Source organism: Lepus europaeus, chromosome 1, assembly GCF_033115175.1.
Source record: "Lepus europaeus isolate LE1 chromosome 1, mLepTim1.pri, whole genome shotgun sequence".
Classification (NCBI taxonomy): Eukaryota; Metazoa; Chordata; class Mammalia; order Lagomorpha; family Leporidae; genus Lepus; species Lepus europaeus.
Window position 1 is genome coordinate 31,787,278 of NC_084827.1, and position 18,497 is coordinate 31,805,774.

At 41.1% G+C, this 18,497-nt stretch overlaps 1 protein-coding gene across 1 annotated transcript in view; it reads right to left on the minus strand.

The window, feature by feature from the left end:
• Positions 1-8,214, minus strand: part of CFTR (CF transmembrane conductance regulator) — a 208,169-nt gene extending 199,955 nt beyond the window's left edge. The window contains exon 1 of the mRNA XM_062207464.1: positions 8,101-8,214. Coding sequence (XP_062063448.1) covers positions 8,101-8,153 — 53 coding nt within the window. The 5' untranslated portion in view covers positions 8,154-8,214. The remainder of the gene's footprint in view (positions 1-8,100) is intronic.
• Between the last annotated feature and the right edge of the window lie 10,283 nt (positions 8,215-18,497).

The following is an 18,497-nucleotide window of genomic DNA, read 5'->3' on the forward strand; positions in this document are numbered from 1 at the left end:
GGTTGCCACCCCGGCCTTGACTGGAATTGTATGAAGGAAGTATTTAGAATTCTTGCTGTCATCTTCTTAATATCTCTTACCTAAGACTAAGCTCTAAATCACTTAAATATATTTTCAAATAATCATATTACCCGACCTTGAGCCACACGTGTCGTTTCCTTTTGTGTTTTGAGGAGCCCTAGAGGACCTGCTAGGCTGCTGTCCCCATCCTTCTTCTCCAATGGCCTTTTCTCCCTCCAGAAGCTGCACCACCATCAGCAGGTCAAGATGTCACCCTTGATTCTTCTCTTTCCTGCACCCTCCACCTCCAATCAGTTCCTAAACCTGTTCATATCAGATCCATCTCTCTCTCCATCCCTACTGCTACTCTGTAAGTTTATCTTTTCTTTTGCAAAACTGCAACAGTTTCTTGATTGGTCATGTCATTTGCCTGCTAAAAACGCAAGGGTTTTTACTTCCATTATGATAAAACTCAAACAGAGACGTGTGTTGTGGCACAATGTTGGAGTGCCAGCTGGAATCCCCACTACTCCACTTCTGATCCAGTCCCCTGCTAAGGGTGCTTTGAAAACAGCAAAGATGGCTCAGGTATTTGAGTTCCCATCACCGGGGAGACCAGTTGTTGGCTTCTGGCTTCTGCCTGACCCAGCCCAGGCTGTTGCAGTAAACCAGCAGATAGATCTTGATGTCTCTCTCAGTCTCTCTCTCTCCTCCACCATACACACTCTGCCTTTCAAATAAATGAATAAATCATTTTTTAAAAAAATAATAAAATGCTCAAAGTTTCCCAAGCCCTTGCTAGGGTTTCCAGACCCATTTCCCACAAATCCCTCTGGCAGGTTTTCAGGATGAACTTCGGAAACTGAATTCTCTGCAAGGCCATGCTTACTCTTTCTACCAGTCCCACGCACATCGGCTGCTTCTGAGTTCAGAGGTTTCCTAGCTCATGCTCATGCTCTTTGTCTGGATACCTCCTACTGAATAAGCCCCTCTAGGTGTGAATGGGAGAGACATTTCCTCAGCAAGCCTTCCTTGCCCAGCCTTACACTGGATTAGGGACCCCCACTGAGGACTTCCATAAAGCCCCTGAGAACTTGGGTGTCAGAGAATTCATTCCATGAAGGCAGCAACAAATCTTACATACCACTACCTTTCAATGCCTCACAAGGAATGCAGAAGGTAGTGAATAAATGAATGATGGCCTCCTCTAAGCTGCCCAGAATCATGACCTACAAAAGGACTGCTCTGACTCAGCTCCTTAGAGCAACCTATGGGTGCATTCTCTAATATATGGGAGTACAGTTTCTGGGCTCAGAGTCCTAACTACACTAACTTAACAAAAATCTTCAAATCATACAGAGAATTGGCAAGCCGGCTGTCCCACAAAGGCTAAGCCATAAGAGACCCAAGGAAATTCGATGGTGTAAGTTGCCCACGGTGCTGCTTGCTTAACTCCTGTTATTGGAATCCTGCCACCATGAAGGACAGCTGGAAAGTCACCCATCTACGATACACATAGTTCTCTATGGGGAAATCACACTGGAATTATCACCACAAAGATATTTATTAAATCCTTCTATTCAAGAGTCTGAAACAGAGTATTGTACTAAATAAGTTAGAAAAGGCCCTGACATCCAGGGCTTTACAATTTGAAATAGTCATCGAGGTCAGAAGACAGCAATAAGTTAGTAGAGCTTCCCAAGCAAACCTGACAAGCCTTGCACGTTGGATACAGCGGTGAGAACCAAATCTGTGAGAGCTCTGTAGGAATGTAATTCTCTACACAAAACAGTCTAAGAGTAAATTGACTTTTTACAGGCTTCCTACTAAAAGAAGCCTAAGCTCCTTGCTGTCACAAAGCTCTAAGTGAAGCCACTTTGTAATGCTAATTTCACACTGAAACAACCACATGGTAAGTTGGTTCTTGGGGAGCTGAAGCAAAGCAACTGAAATAGTCCTGTTTCATCTACAACAGTGCACTTGACACATTAATAAAGTAATCCTTCTGTCAGTGTCCCCAGACAACCAGACCCCTATCATAGTCTGTTTTCCCCTCTTGAGCGCATTGCTTTGCAGGGATTTTGCCCCAGGGAAATGCCCTACACAAGATGCGTCAGGAATCAGTGGATCAAAATGGCCCAAATTGCTACTGAGTCAGAGATGTTTTTAAAATTTTGACAAACAACATATAACTGCATGCTAAATGGTTAACACCCTTCCCTGATGGTTTTGCAATCCTATACTTATATTGTAACTCTATCACAGTGAAATTACAGGTTCCTGTGAAACAATAATAATATATTTTTATAGCAGTGTTCATTCAAGGAACTTTTAAACAAGTTTCAACATTTAGATATTGAATACTGTCACTCTAAGTCCTACTTCCTTCCATAAATCATAAGTGGAAAATCATGATTTCCCCAGAGTATCAGCTGGATCTGAGGGATATTTTTATTGTCACATCAAACATAAAATATTGATGAAGCAGTTAAGAAAAATAGATTCCACTGTTCTCTTTGGCAAGGAGTTGACTATTAAAACTGTACCATATGCTGTGTGTTTTAAGTCAAAAAGAACAGTGCTAGGAAGTCAAGTGGCTATTAATTTAAACTAGCACATAAAAACTATTCAGGCTACACTTCAAAACCAATGAGCAATTTTTAAAACTTGCAAAATTGAAAGAAACAATTATGTAATTACATATACAGATATTTTATGTATACATATATAATTATAGACTATCATGTACAAGATATATTTTTAAAACTGTAAAAGTTAAACCAGTAGAAATTCACACAAAATTTACACGTACCCTAAGTCGAAACTTCTGAACTATGTAATAACAAAACAAACATGGTCAGCAAAAGGAAGATGGATAGAAAGGAGTATAGAAGGACTGGTGTAGAGAATCCATATTTGTCAGTATTTGGGCACCAGTGTTTAGGACACAGGGGCCACTATCCCAGAGATGGGCTCCTCAGTCCCTACAGCAAATAAAGCCACGACAGGGTATGAAACCCTGGACTGTCTTCACTAGATAGCATTTGTCCATAGACTGACTAAATGGACTCATGGTATTCAGGCACCCTTAGCAGTGGCATCTCACAATATGAATTATTCATCTCATGTTGGCCTTTGTTTTATGCATCTATTTCTTTTGATTTGGACAGCCTAAACCTTGCCTGAGACGCAACCCTGAGATAACGGATAATTCTGATCAGGATCAGAATAGACCCTTGTTTCAGTAGCCAACATATTTCCATTGACAACCTTTCAAAGAAACCTCCAACAAATTGAAAAAAAATATTTATGGCTCAGTCAAAATTTCAGCTGTCTTCATGCACTATGAACATATCAATAAAAGAAATATAAAATAATTACAATGGACTTTTTATAATACACCATAATAATGTATAGCCAAGTAAGTTTTGTCCTCTTCAAAATTATTCTCTTTATGGACCTTTCATTACATAATTATTATAATTATGCTGCAATTCCCAAAGCATTTCCTTTTCTCTTAATAATTGTCTTTAAAGTTTGCAATTCAATTTATTGGATCACAGTAACTAAAACCTGTCTGCTAATAAGGCAAATTATGATGAAAAATTTGATGTTGAGATATAGGGAAAAATAATTTAGAAGCAGATTTAAGTGATCAGCCTGGACAACATGACTTAACACAAGCTACAAGTATATAACAATGACCATGGGGGGAGGTATTTGGCCTAGCAATCAGGATGCAGGTTAACACACTCACATCCCACGTTGAAGTATCTGGGTTCAATACCCATTCCAGCTCTTGACTCCAGCTTCCTCCTAATGTACATTCTGGGAGGCAACAGCGATTGTTCAAGAAATTGGGCTTCTGCCATCCTCATGGAAGACCTGGACTGAGCTCCTGGCTCCCAGATTAGCTGAGTCCAGCCCCAGCCATTGTAGTCATTTAAGGTGGGAACAAGCAGATGAGAGAGCTCTCTCTCTAGCTCTCTCTCTCTCTTTTCCTCTCTCTCTCTCTCTCCCCCTCAATCCCTCTGCCTCTCAAATAAATAAAAATAAAACAGGGGAAGATGCCTGGCCTAGCAGTTAAGACAGTACTTGAGACACCCACATTCTATATCAAAGTCCCTGAGTTCAAGTCCTGGCTCTGCTCCCAATTCCAGCTTCCTGCTAATGCACATCCTGGTAGGCAGCAGGTGATGGTTCAAGTAGCTGGGTCGCTGCTACCCAGATTGGAGAGCTGGATTGAACTCCCAGCCTTGGCTGTTGCCAGCATTTAGGTAGTGAGCCAGTACATGAGAGATCTATGTCTGTTTCTTCTGTTTCTTCTCTCTGTCTCTCTCACCTACTCTCTCTCTCTCTCTCCCTCTGCGTGTGTGTGTATCTCTGCTTTTTAAATAAATAAATAAATTTTTAAAACATTAAGGCTATGGTAACATGAATGACATTTAAAAATAATACTAAAAAATTTTTAAAAATGACTATGAAGAATTGAAATTATTATACTTTTAATGAGAAGAAATTTACATAACATTTTAAAGATAATTCCGCATTAAGAGATCAAAAAATACTTTGTTCAAAGGCAAAATAATCAAGGGTATGGTTTTCATTGGTAGCTATTTTCAGTGTCCACACCTATTTTAATGTATAAATTCTAGAGTACTTGTTTAAAAATCTCTCATTACTGTGTTTAACAATTACAAAAGTGTCTTAAAGTGTCTTACTATTAACCTGAAATTTACAATTCACAATCCTTGGCTGAATTTCCACCCTAGATGTTAACACTTTTTTTCTGGTCTTACTTGAGACTTATCTGTAGAATTTTTGCGAGAGTCCTATACCCAGTCTTATAAGAGATCTATGGCATTTACACTTGGTTTCTGTGGAGTTATACACAGCTCCTCCAATATAGATCTTAACTTTTTGTATGGATACTATGACCAAAACCAAGTTATAACACCTGATACATAGTTTCATACACAACCCAACTAGACAGGAAGGGAAACCAAGTTATAACACCTGATACATAGTTTCATACACAACCCAACTAGACAGGAAGGGAAATTCAGGGCATGAGAGAATAGAGAACAAATCAAATCACTACTTTAAAAGTCATAAAAAAATGGAAAATGGAAATATTTCTCCGAATCAAAAAAGCATAATCTTTACTGATAAACATTTGTAAATCAAACCAACTGGTAAACAAATCATAAATTTTATGCAAATATCACATCTAGTTTAAAACTATCTTCATATTTTATAAAGATTTTTCATAAAAATTACAACTTAATGTACTTATTTTCTACCATATTCATAAACTGAATTTTCTGTGGTAGCATTAGATTGTTATTTTATATATACGTATATATATATATTTGCATTATGATAGTTCACATGTCTCCCAAATTTGTACTTGATTTAAAATTCATGTAAAATTAAGAAAGTACTTTGGATTTTTTTCCCAAACATTATGATTTCCAATGATATAACCTAAACAACTAAAGAGCTATTTAATATATTCCATAACCCTGACCATAATTGTTTTACTCTTTTATGACTCTGAAACGGAAGGAATCATATTCAGAACATTAAATTCCAGTACATTTAACAACATATTATATAAGGATAAAACTTTTTTATTGCGTGCTTAGTGAGACCATGTTAGATGAAATTTTCCCAAATTCTCATATAGGCTGATTCATTGTGTATGCAGACTGATAGTCACAGAATTATACTTAACAAAGAGGAACTGCACTCCTTATATAAACAAGACACATGGTACTGTAAAGAATGTGCAAATGTAGTAATTTATAATGATAACAGCAGCTAACACTCACTGGGCTAACATAAACATGCGTTTTCTCAATCGGAGAACCCTTGGGTCATAAGTCCTATCAATCTCTAAGTTTGAATGGTCAAGTCACATGAACACAGAGATGTGACAGGATTTGCCTCAAGTCACACAGCTACTAAGCAGTAGATCTGGGATTGGAATCCAAAAGATCTGAATCCGAAGTCTGCTGCTGCTCACCAGTGAGCGACACTGCCTGACCCATTGCAGAGAGCAAGGTTTTTGCCCTTTAGCAGTAGAGCCCTGAAGAAAGTTCATAATCACTAGTTCTGGGTGATTGTCAGTTCCTCTAATAGTAGGAACTTAACTTTTAAAAACACACCTATTCTTAGAGCAACTTATTATAAAATAGTTTGGAGAAAAGAAATGAGTATGCTCGCAACAAATTTCATAGCCATTATAATACATTTTCTTTCCAAATCAACCTGACAGCTTTTTTAAAACTATCCTAAAGTTTGCCAATCTATAAAAATTGAAAAGCTTTGGTAGATGAACAATATGCTATTTTAAAGTCACTTAGTCCTTAGAATTAACCATGGGATATTCATTCTGAAAACTGCATTTTTAGACTGGCAATTGGGTTCCTCAAAGTGCTGTGGATAAAAAGTCTCCAATTATTGCCAATTAGCAATGTGATTTTAGAAGTAGTAGGAAACAGATAAACAGGCCAATTTTACAAAGTAATAAAAGGTGCAGTGAACATCAATAAGAAAGGCAGTTCCAAAGAGTAAAGTCCTTCTGCCCCATCCACAAGGAGATCTCCTTCAGGGGCCAGTGGCCTCTCCTTTGCACCTGGGTTTCAGGTTTGCAGTACAGTGTAGAGAGAATCAGAGCTCAGAGGGCTGTGAATCACTTTCTCACACACACATTTATGGGCATATTTGTAGCAGAGTTGACTTTTCCAATGCTAAAGCATGCTGATTCACTGGAGAATTATGAGCCTGGCAGCATCCTGGGAGAGAGCTGCCCCTATTGGTTCACTCACAGGTATAGCAACAGGAACAAAGTAGATGCGGTACCCAAAGAACACTTGAAACATGAAACGCTACATCTAATTACACTCCACCTAAGTCTCTGAATTTAAACTCTATTTTTAAAAATCTCATTAGAAGGAGTTTGCAAGCTTTTCTAGCTGCTCATTTGCAAAATAGGATAGGAGCGCAATCTCTTCCATGTCAGTTGGTTATAACTTCAGCATCTATTCCCCTGGCTTCACACTTTGCAAAATTCTGATGTTCTTAAATTTATAATAGGTACTATTAGCATTTTGAATATACCTATTTCAATGGATTTGATTTCCTTCATAACAGGAAGAACAATGGAATTCTGCAAAGGTTTGTTAGACTTACTCGGGATTCTTTTTTTTTTTTTTTTAATTTTTTTTTTTTATTTTTTTATTTTTGACAGGCAGAGTGGACAGTGAGAGAGAGAGACAGAGAGAAAGGTCTTCCTTTTGCCGTTGGTTCACCCTCCAATGGCCGCCGCGGTAGCGCGCTGCGGCCGGCGCACCGCGCTGTTCCCATGGCAGGAGCCAGGTGCTTCTCCTGGTCTCCCATGGGGTGCAGGGCCCAAGAACTTGGGCCATCCTCCACTGCACTCCCTGGCCACAGCAGAGAGCTGGCCTGGAAGAGGGGCAACCGGGACAGGATCGGTGCCCCGACCGGGACTAGAACCCGGTGTGCCGGCGCCGCAAGGCGGAGGATTAGCCTGTTGAGCCACGGCGCCGGCCTTACTCGGGATTCTAACAACGAAAACTTTGTTTAATCACATAATTTCCACCCACAGCCCCCATTTTTAATTCAGTCAACAAATGTTTTCTGAGCACCTACTACATGCAGGGGTGACACGTGGTATGAGTGCCAAGAAAACAAGTTTCTGAAACATGTATGGGGGAAACGGTGGCGCAAACAAGAATGTTTTATGAATAGCTTTGTCATTGATAAGTTTCTTAGAGAAATCGAAGAGAACAATTTCACAGTAGCCCACTTGGGTCTTAAGAGTCTACCTTTCCGTTGCAAGCAGACTTGGCTATACCCCAACAATGGGCTTCAGTTTATTCTTCTATCTCTTCTTAATGCTTTCCATCTTATTGCTCCAAATCCATGTTTTCTTTCGAAACCATGAATGACAGCGCATCTCTTAAGAACCGAGAACAAAAACACTAGTCCTGTCTCCCCGAACCCTGCCCATATCCTCTCCCTCCTCTTTCGTGGGCACGTGTGCTTGCGCAGCTCAGCTGAACACCCTCTCACCTGAAAAAAAGTTTGGAGAGGACGCCGGCCTTCTCCAGAGGCGACTTCTGCATGGTCTCTCGGGGCGCCGGGCTGCCTGCTGGGGCAGGCTGGGCTCGCGCTCCTACTGCCGGACGCCCTGCTCCTCTCCGCGCCCGCCGCTCACCCCTTTTTCTCTGACCTGCCGTGATGTCATTTGCCGCCAACTCCCCCCACCCACCCCCATGGCACACACCTCCCCTTTCCTGCTGCTCCTTCCCCCGCCCCCGCTGCCCAGGTTAAAAGCCCGGCGCTGCCAGGCCGGCCCCACACTCGCTCCAGCCGCCTTCTCCGCCCCGGCGCGCCCCGGCCGCTCCCCGGCCGCTCCTTCCTCCTCGCCTCCTTCCCGCCTGCGCCGCCCCACGCCTCCCTCGCCCGCCGCGGACTCCCGGCCTCCTCCCTCGCGCGCTCCGTGCAGCTCCGCGTCCCTACCGTCCAGCCGCAGCCCAGCCCGCGCGGCCGCTCTGCAGGTGCGGGCGGCGACGCCTGAGGACAGACAGAGCCACCAGCGGGAGCAGGAGCAGGAGCTGCAGCACCGTGGCGAGACTCCTGGACCTTCTTCCTCACCAGGTTCCTCCGGCCCCAGGACCTGCCGCCGCCAGCTCCCCTGTGCCTTCCTCCTCCTCCTCCTCCTCCTCCTCCTCCTCTTTCTCTTCTTCTTCCTCTTTCCCCGGATCCTAGCCAGGTTCGTGTCAGGTTTGCAAGGTGCATTTTGGAAAGGGAAATACCTCTCTCCTGCATCAAAATACAGCCTTGGAGAGCCGGCAGGTCCCGAGTTCGTGCCTGGTGGGTTCGCCCTCGCACCTCCATCGCGGGGCTGGGGAAGAACCCAGCGTTGTTAGTTTCAGGCTTAGGTGCGCTCCAACTGCGGCTAAGACACCTTTGGAGACGCACTTGGGGGGACGAAAATGTCAACATCTTGCAAAGAGGTAAGAGCAGATAGTGCCTTGCCCGTCGGTCGCCGCCGGAGAGTTGTTAGTTGTCTTTACGAAGTTTTTACTAGTCTAGCTTGCGTTTCTAAGGAGGCTTTTGTGTACCTAAGCGACAGTGACAACTGGACAGTGTGTAAACTCACCCGCCCTCCTATGGATTTCCTGGTCTCGCTCAGCAAAACGTCTTGACTACTGCGCCGGAAGGAATCTGGGCAGCCTTTGAAGCGAAGGTGGCGCATTAACTTTGATCTGACTGAATCTGAGGGCACCTACCCTTTCCCAGGCGTGGGCGCCTTCCTTCCCAGGTTTGGGTGCCTGTCGTGTGGATTTTAAAGAGCCAAGCCTTTAATTTCTGAACTCTATTGTAAAAAAAAAAAAAAAAAAAAAAAAAGAGCTAGCATAATGATAGAAAGGAACATGCATTTCAATTCATGAATGTGTTCTGCAGGTTTTGATCACTTTCCTTTGCATTTTAATGTCACCTTTTTCCCCTTCTATCTTAAATTGGGTTTTAAGAAACATTCACATTTTATTGCACCGAATTTTAATAGTAGAGAATAGAAGAGCAAAGAGATGGAACAAAATGATGACAGGATGAATCAGGAAAGAATTTCAGCATTTCTAATTCATGACCTTTGTTTCAAAGACTGCTGGTGTTTTCCTCTCTCCAGTATCACAAAACTTGAGGCTCTGTCTTCCCTATTGACTTTTCCCAGGAGTGTGAGTGAACTTACTCCATCCACTTCAACATCCTAAGTCTGTTTGTTTTCTACCTACTAGCATGACCCATCAAATGTAAGATACACATGTTGAAAACAATTGGCAATTATTTCCTTGTTGTTATCAATGAGCAATGACAATGAAGGGATGAAGAATCCACTTCAAGATTACAGAAGCTGACCAATGAGTATGGCTCAAGGAGACCCCAAATACTTTTCAACCAATCTCCTTCCTCTGGAAAGAATAAATAAAATAGTCACCTGAGTTCTTACTATTTGCTGCACATCATTTCATGTAAACCTCATGCTCACCATGTAAGTGTTGTTATCCTCAATCTTCAACTAGTAAACAGACTAGAGGAGTTAAATAAATGCCACTAATGATAAAGCCAAGATCAAACTCAGGTCTATTTCCAATCTCTCCTTTCAGCATATAGTATTGCTCCTAGTCAAATCACCCATGTAATTTTGTTTACATTATGCCAGCCACCAAACCCAGTCTTTCTCCTTACACTGGTTTTGTGAAATCAAAACTTTAAAACCTGTTTAACAATGCAACAGAAAAGCAGAAATCTATAAATCAAGCAGCTACCAGAATTATATATTTTAATAAATAACACTGAACTACAATATTCTGTCATAAGTGTGTACACACGCATGTATAGGAAGACCATAGATCATTACCATAAAAGCAACCCAAATTTATTTTGGCAGAAGTCAGTCTTCACTGTCATTCAGAACTTTCACATTGCCAGCAGACATGTCCAAATGAACTGACCCAGGATTTCAGTATTTGCATCTAGATAGGTGCTTAATACAGGAATACGAACTCATGCACTAAAGAAGTGTTTAAATACGACTGAAGGTCATGACTGAAATCCAACGCATGGCTTTGAGATGTCAAGTTAGGAAAGAGGTCAGTGGACCACGATGAGTGTTGAAGTGGACAGTAAGAAACAGTAAGATTTCTCTCTCTAAGCTACTCAACACCAACCCATATTATGTTGTAACAATGTTATAATACCCATAGCTTATACCTATTGGGTACCATATTGCCAGGCATGATGATAAATGCACCCATGGTTTACCTTTTCTAATCCTTTCAACACCATTGTAGTACAGGTAATTTTTCAATATCCATGTATTACATGAGAAGAACCCGAGATACAAAAGCAATTTTCCCAAGCAAGTTTCACAATTAATAATAACAAGAGGGTGGAATTTGAACCTAAATAGTATCTTATCTAAACCCAAACTTAATGACTACACATATTTCCCCTATAGAATTTCCTACTAAGTAGGACTGACCTTAAACACAAGAAATTGGGTGACTATTTGTGTGGCATCATTTTAAAGGAGCATTAAAAAGATCTAGGCAATGGAAGAGGAGATGATGAGAAAAAGAAGCCAAAATTTATTTAGCCACTACTCGGGCTTCAGCAAGGTGCTTCCCACAAAGCATCCTAGTATATGAAAGATTATGAGATAATCTTGTAGTCTTACTTTACTCATCCTGTCACACAGTGTCCGAAGTTTCACCATTAGAGATCGTGAGACTGAACCTGCACTATAATTTAACCATCATGTCAGCTTCATTTGCTTATGTTCCTTGGATTCTTTCCTGAGTAGGGTTTAATAGTGATAGATGAGTAGAAATCATGTGTGCACTAAAGACTGGCAAAATAAAGAGAGGAAAGAATACGTCACCTCCCTAGTAAAGCAAAGCTCATTACAAGAGAGAAGGCAAGGCACTGGCTTCACGCTCATAGGCTGACTGTGTTTGTCAGTTTCTTTAAGCTGGGAGGATAGGAGTGGCCACAGCTCTGCCATTGTGCCAGTGATGTGCTAGTGTGCAAACACAGGTTACAGTCTTACAACGTGTTTCAGGACCACAAGGAGGTGTCCTGGTACATGATGAAGCCAGATTATTGTTTACTTTTACTGTTTGCAACAGGACATTTGGTTGGGCAAATGTTTATAAACACACAGGCATATAAACCTCTATTTATATACATATAGGCAACTCTTCTTCCCCACAACCTCTTTGGAGGCAGGAATTGTGTCTTCTCTTTTCCTTTTGACATTCCTTACTTAGTAATAAAACAATCCAGTGACCATTTTCTCTTGGGGTTACTGACCTAATTGTTGAAATATCATCTTAAAGAAGAAATCAGAAGATATCCAGGGGATGAATGGCTAATGTTCTTCTTTCAGCAAGCAAGAGCTTGATGCTGAGGCAGATACAGAACAAAGAGGTACCTCTGCCCTCCAAAGCTCAAAACCTACTATGGTCATCAAAGTTCACAGAAGATGGTAGCAGTGCGTAGGGGAAACAGCTTGGGCTTGAAGGCAATAATGACCTAGGTCTGCAGTCCTGACACCATCTCTCTCTTAGCTGAGTGATCCTATTTAAATTATTTAACTTTTTTTGTCTCCTTTTTCTTTTCAGGAAAATGAGGGTTTTTTTTTTTTTAAAGGATTTACTTTATTCATTTGAAAAGCAAAGTGAAGTGAGAGGGTGGGAGAGAGAGAGAGAGAGAAATCTTCCATCTGCCGCTGATTCACACCTCAAATGGCCCAAATGGCTGGGGCTAGGTCAGATTGAAGCCAGGAGCCAGGAATTCCTTCAGGTCTCTCACGTGGGTGGCAGGGCCCAAGCACGTGGGCCATCATATGCTGCTTTCACAGGCATATTATCAAGGAGCTGGGTCAGAAACAGAGCAGCTGAGACTCAAACTGATGTGGGCAATGAATATATCATTTTTTAAAATCCAGGTTTGTGTCTCCCACAGAGATAGAAATATTAAGCCAAGACTGGAATCTTTTGCAAATAGGAACAGTTTATTTGACAGTCAGGGAATAACCATACATCACATGCACGAGTGTGGGCTGCCCTACACTGAGAAATACCCAATATGAGTGGGCCAAAGAATTTCCCATAGGCTAGAGAGAAAAGAGAAACTGAAAATGGCACCTATAATTAGGAAGGTCTGCCAGAGAGTGGGAGAGGACCAACAGAGACCAGTTTTCAGTGGAAAAAAGCTCCAACTACAGTAGCACCTCTAAATGAGGTCTGTGGCAGCAAGAGAGCTCTCTCCCACCTTCCAATTCATTTTATATGGAAGGGAGTAGTACCCTAATTGGATATATAAATGGAGTAGAGTCTTAACATGCATCCTGAGAAGGTGGGCATATCAAATTGACAGTTAAAGAGATAGGGTTACATTGCAGAGGTGCAAGAATTCCAGCTTGCTTAAACTTTACCTACATGCCTAGTTATACCATAACACTGTTGGCATTTATAAGGGATGCTGCTGGCATTGTAAACAGCAGTTTAACCTGCTATGCCATAATGCTGAAAATGAGATTAATAGTTTCCACATCACAGGATTGTTGAATAGATTAAGTCGGAGTCTCTCTGTGTCAGTACTGTGGAAATTTAGGGTTAGTAATAATTCTTTATTGTTGGGGGCTGGCCTTGCATTGTAGGATGATCAGCAGCTTCCCTGGCTTCCACCCACCAGGTGCTAGTAGGACCACTCCTCTGCTCCCCAGGTAACCAAAACTGACTCCCAAGATAGCCAGATATACTAGGGGAGAGGAGCAGGGTGAAAAGTTACCACTAGTTGAGAGCCACTGAATGAACTAAATGTTGTACATAAACAAACTTGGAACCTATTAAGTGTTCAGTAAATGGTAGAAATTGTATTAGGCCGGTGTCATGGCACAGTGCGTTAAGCCACCACTTACAATGCCTGTATCCCATATGGGTGTACTGGTTCAAGTTCCAGCTGCTCCACTTCTGATCCAGCTCCCTGCTAATGTACATGGGAAGCAGCAGATGATGGCTCAAGTACTTAGGCTCCTGCCACACACATGGGAGTTCTAGGCTCCTAGTTTTGGCCTGGCCCAGCCCTGGGTGTTGTGCTCATTTGTTGTTCTCATTTGGGAACCAGCAGATGGAAGAGTTTTCTCTTTCAAATAAATAAATGAGTCTTTTTTTTTTAAAAAAAAAATGTATTAGTCAGCTTTTAGTCGCCACAACTAAAACACCTGAGAGAAGTCACTTACAAAGGAAGGTTTATTCTTGCTTGGAGTTTTGGAGATTCACAATCCAAGGTGACTGATGAGAGTGAAGGCTGGCAATGGCAGGACTTATGCAGAAGGAAGATCCTATTTGGAGCCAGCACACAAAGACACAGGACACACCTTCATCCATGTGTTCCTCCTTGGAAAGCAATCATGATTCCATCGCAGGGCCCTACCTTAGCAACCTATTCTAATCCAATCATTTCCCAAAAGTTGCACCCCCAGGCACCTAATTTAATTAAGTTCTCACCCTCCTAGTACCGTTAACATAAGACATGGGGTTTAAATGTATGCATGAGTTGGGGAACCAAATCATATTAAAAGATTAGCAGAAATTACCATTACATATCACTGATTATAAATCAGAAACTAGTGCAACATTGCAAAATTGAATGCCACAGAAAACTGAATTCCCTAAAAACTGTCAGAACTCTCAGGAACATTGAATTCTCTCATTCCCTTTGAAGTTATTTGCATGTAAAGGGTACATGGAAGTGCTCATGGGAAAATGGAATTAAAAGTCTGAGTTTATCTTCTTAAAATATTTATTTATTTATTTGAATGGCAGAGTGGCAGAAATAGAGGGAGAGACAGACAGAGGGAGAGCAAGAGTGAAACAGAGATATCTTGCATCCAGTGGTTCTTTCCACAAATGGACTCAACAGCCAGATCTGTGTATGGCCAAAGCCAGGAGCCAGGAACTCTATCTAGGTCTCCCACAGGGGTGCAGGGGCCCAAGTATTTTTCCTGTCTCCTGCTGCTTTCTCAGGCCCTTTAGCTGGATTGAAAGTGGAGTAGTTGGTACTCCAACTGGTGCTCAGATACAGGATTCTGGCATTGCAAGTAGCAGCTTAACCTGCTGTGCCACAATTCCAGCCCTCCTGAGTTTATTTTATCCAAAAAAAGATATATTTTTAAAAAAATACATGGGAAATGCCTACTATGAAGAAACTATGCATGCACTTCAAGATGATCTATACCAAAATAAACTCATATTTTAATTCCATTTTCCATGAACTTTTTGAAGTACCCTTTTATTTGAACTAGATGAAAAGAGGGTAAAGCAGTGCCCTTGCCACTGTAAGATAATTTGCTTTTAAAGGCAAAACTTTTTATATGGTGGAAATGTCCTCATTTCCTTCACATTGAAATGACATCTGAAAGCTCTGTGTTTTGGTTCCTCGAATTTTTAAAAAATATTTATTTATTTATTTTGAAAGTCAGCATTAGACAGAGGGACAGACAGAAAAAGATTTTCCATCTGCTGCTTCACTCCCCAGATGGCCACAATGGCCAGCACCAGGCCAGTCAGAAGCCAGGAGCTCAGAGGTTCATCCAGGTCTCCCACATGAGTGGCAAGGTCCCAAACACTTGAACCACGTTCAGCTGCTTTCCCCAGGCCATTAGCAGGGAGGTGAATCAGAAGGGGAGCAGCTGGGACACAAACCAGTGCCCACATGGGATAGTGATGTCACAGCCAGCAGCTTTACAGCTACACGACAACACCAGCCCTGGTTTCTCTAATGTTAAGCTCATCAGCAGTAGTATTTGTAACAGTGTCCAGATGAAATTTGGCGCCCTGATGGGTCATCTGTAACTTAAAGGTAGCTAGTTCCTTAAAAATGAAGTCTTAAAGATCCCCAAGCTGTACAAAATGGAAGCTTATTAATACCACTAAAGAACTGGAACAATTTTGAGTACCATTTGGAATATAACTTTGTCATAAATACTCATACAGAAAGCTAACAAATCTTCTGAGATTTCCTAACACTGTTGTTTATGAAATGTTTCGTTATTTATATCAGTTCTCTTTTTCGTGTTCTCTGTTTTCTAGTGAAGTTTTCTTAGAGGATTCATAACACCAGATTAAATTTTCATAGTGATATCATGCTGAAAGCCAGATGCTATGTATAGAATTAAAATAATAATTTTGTAAATTGGAACTCTAAGAGGAAAAGGGTGATTTGTGTTCTCAGATGAGTTCTATGTTAATTGATATAAATGCCTTATGGAAGAGGTACATTCAGAAAGAGTAGTGCACAGCAAGTAGAACAGTGGATTATTTACTCATTTCTAATATTTCCCTTTAAATAGAAAACATGTAATAAAAACACTTAACATATGGCATTTGTAATACAGAATAAGAAGAGACTACATGGGAAATTTTACTGGATGTTGTATTATTCTCATAGTCTGATATCTAGTAGAAGTTAATATGCAAGTTCACCTGGAAAGAAAAAATATCCTCCCTCCACCCTACTCACGGAAAAGTCTGCCATCCAAAGACTCTGAATTATCACTGGATGACATCATGAACAGTATTTTCAGCTATAATTTTTTCAAAAGCACTCATTTTATGGTCATTTATTATACCAATCCATGAGAAAACAAACAAGGAAAGGACATGAAGCCAGGTACTCAAGGACGGCTTTTTCACACAGGAAATTAGAATTTGAAAATTCATGGGCTCAAGGTCTCCTTTCTGATCTGCTTTAACTTACCCTGTCTAGACAGGGTCTTTGAGATCTTGTTTTAGGGCACTATCCTTGCCATGTGTGGATCTTCAAGTTCAATGTGATTAGTGCAACTCTGGTGATTAGTCCGCAAGGTCAAAAGGACAACCCATTCCTGGCTCAGTGACTATGGCTCCATGGCCTCCACGGCATGCATCCCTGTGTCTTGCAGGGTGATTAGAATCTCCTCACTGCAAAACTGCTGAGAGGCAACGCTGATGAGACGATGACAAAACACTTTGGAACGCTTCTTTACAAGTATACAAATTATCTTTAAAGAAATCTGTGAATACCACTTCAATGCTTTTTTGGGACAAAACATGCTAATGAAGTAAGCTGAAATTGATAAACTTGTAACATGTTCTCATCTAAACAAGTCTGACCATTACATAGTTTTACCTAAAAACATAGACATAATTGTTTACTAAGAGCAAATTAAGTTTAGCATGATCTTGTCTTTGCAAGAAAAAAAATTATATGTTGTGTATATTTGTTTGCTGTGTAAACTAAGTATCTCAGGAAAAGCCCTGTGAAGTTGATGTATTTCATTTTTTTCTGCATCCCATTTTACAGATGGAGAGACTGAGGTACAGAAGGATAAAAGTCATGCCACATTCAAGGAAAGCTGCAAAATTTTTCTTGAAATCCAGTGGTCTGGCTCCAGAGCAGAGCACTTAATCCCAGTGCTATATGTGTAATTAGACTACATTGAACAGCTTTACTTGTTTGACTAAGGGGAGCTGCCTTTTACAATTTGTCTTCTTGCTTCTCTGTTTAGGTGAAGATAGGGACTTACCACAAAGGAGAATTTTCTGTTCTTCTGAATTCATCAAGTAGACCATCTTCACTAGAGCAAAGGAACGTCAGTGGCTATCCAGGAGGAGAGGAAAGAACAAGAGACAGAGACTACATCTTCCACTGCCTGTGAGGTTCCATGTGCTTAGAATCAACGTGAAGCATTGAGATGACTCCTGTTGGAGCACTCAAATAGACACACCAAGGACAACCAAGGACAACCATGAGAGGAAAGATTTCTGCCAATGCCTACTGCATGATGTCAGATGGGTTGTTCTTGACTTCGCAGCTGAAACTGGAACTTGCTTTTACTCATCAGGTACTGGAGAAACTTTGGAAACTGCTATAGCAACTCTGGAAATCCAAGGAAAATGTAGTCTTGGGTGAGACCGAGGCTGAGAGAATGAGATAGAGAGATCTTCCTCTAGGAACTGCGGTAACCTGGGCAAGGATCTGTTTCCACAGGGTGATAATGGAAGCATCTGACTCTGTGGGAGGCCTATTTTCATCAGTGACACACTGCCGTGGTGACAGGGGCTCTGCAGCAGAAAATGGGGTGTGGCATGTGACTGCAAACTGGCCAAGTCTTCCATATACTCCCTTTCACTGGTGTTTGGAAACGGGAATTAACCCCTGGACATAGAAAACCCCAAATTTCTTGGACAACTTGGGGTAGAGGAAGTCCTTAAAAAGAGTTTCTGAATTTCCTACTAACTTCAATATTAAAAAGTAAAAGAGAGAGAGAGACCTGTGACCTTATTTATACCCTAAGAAGTAGGTGAGAGGAGATATACAGATTGCATAAACTACATGTTTGCATAAGCACTGAAAAAAGTGCAAAGATGTATGTTATCAGCTTATGTCATAAATTGCTAAACTTTTAAATATTGTTTCTCAAAACAAAGACAAGAAATGTATCCTGGGAAATAGGTGACTTTCTGACTCCCTTCCAGAAATGTTTTCTGGAATGGCTAACGTGTTCCAGATCTGTGCCAAGCAGGAGACACAATAAACAGTTCTGCTGCAGCTTCCACTGGACTTCTCAGATCTAAATTTGACTAAAACTGTAGCAAAGCAAAGTGTTAGTTACCCTCTCCCAAAGAAAATAACCAACGTTGTTGTCTCTTTCATTTATTCCGGATTCTCCATAGCCTTGCAAAATCTAAGGTAACTTCTACGTTTCCTTCTGTTTCCTTTCTTTCTTCTCCACCCTAGGTCTGAATTCTTCTCCCACTCCTGGTTTTAGGACTGAAAACAAAATCTCAGAAACCATGGAACACGGCAACAAAGATTCCCTATTGGACGTAGAAGGAAAGCACCTCCATCAGTTA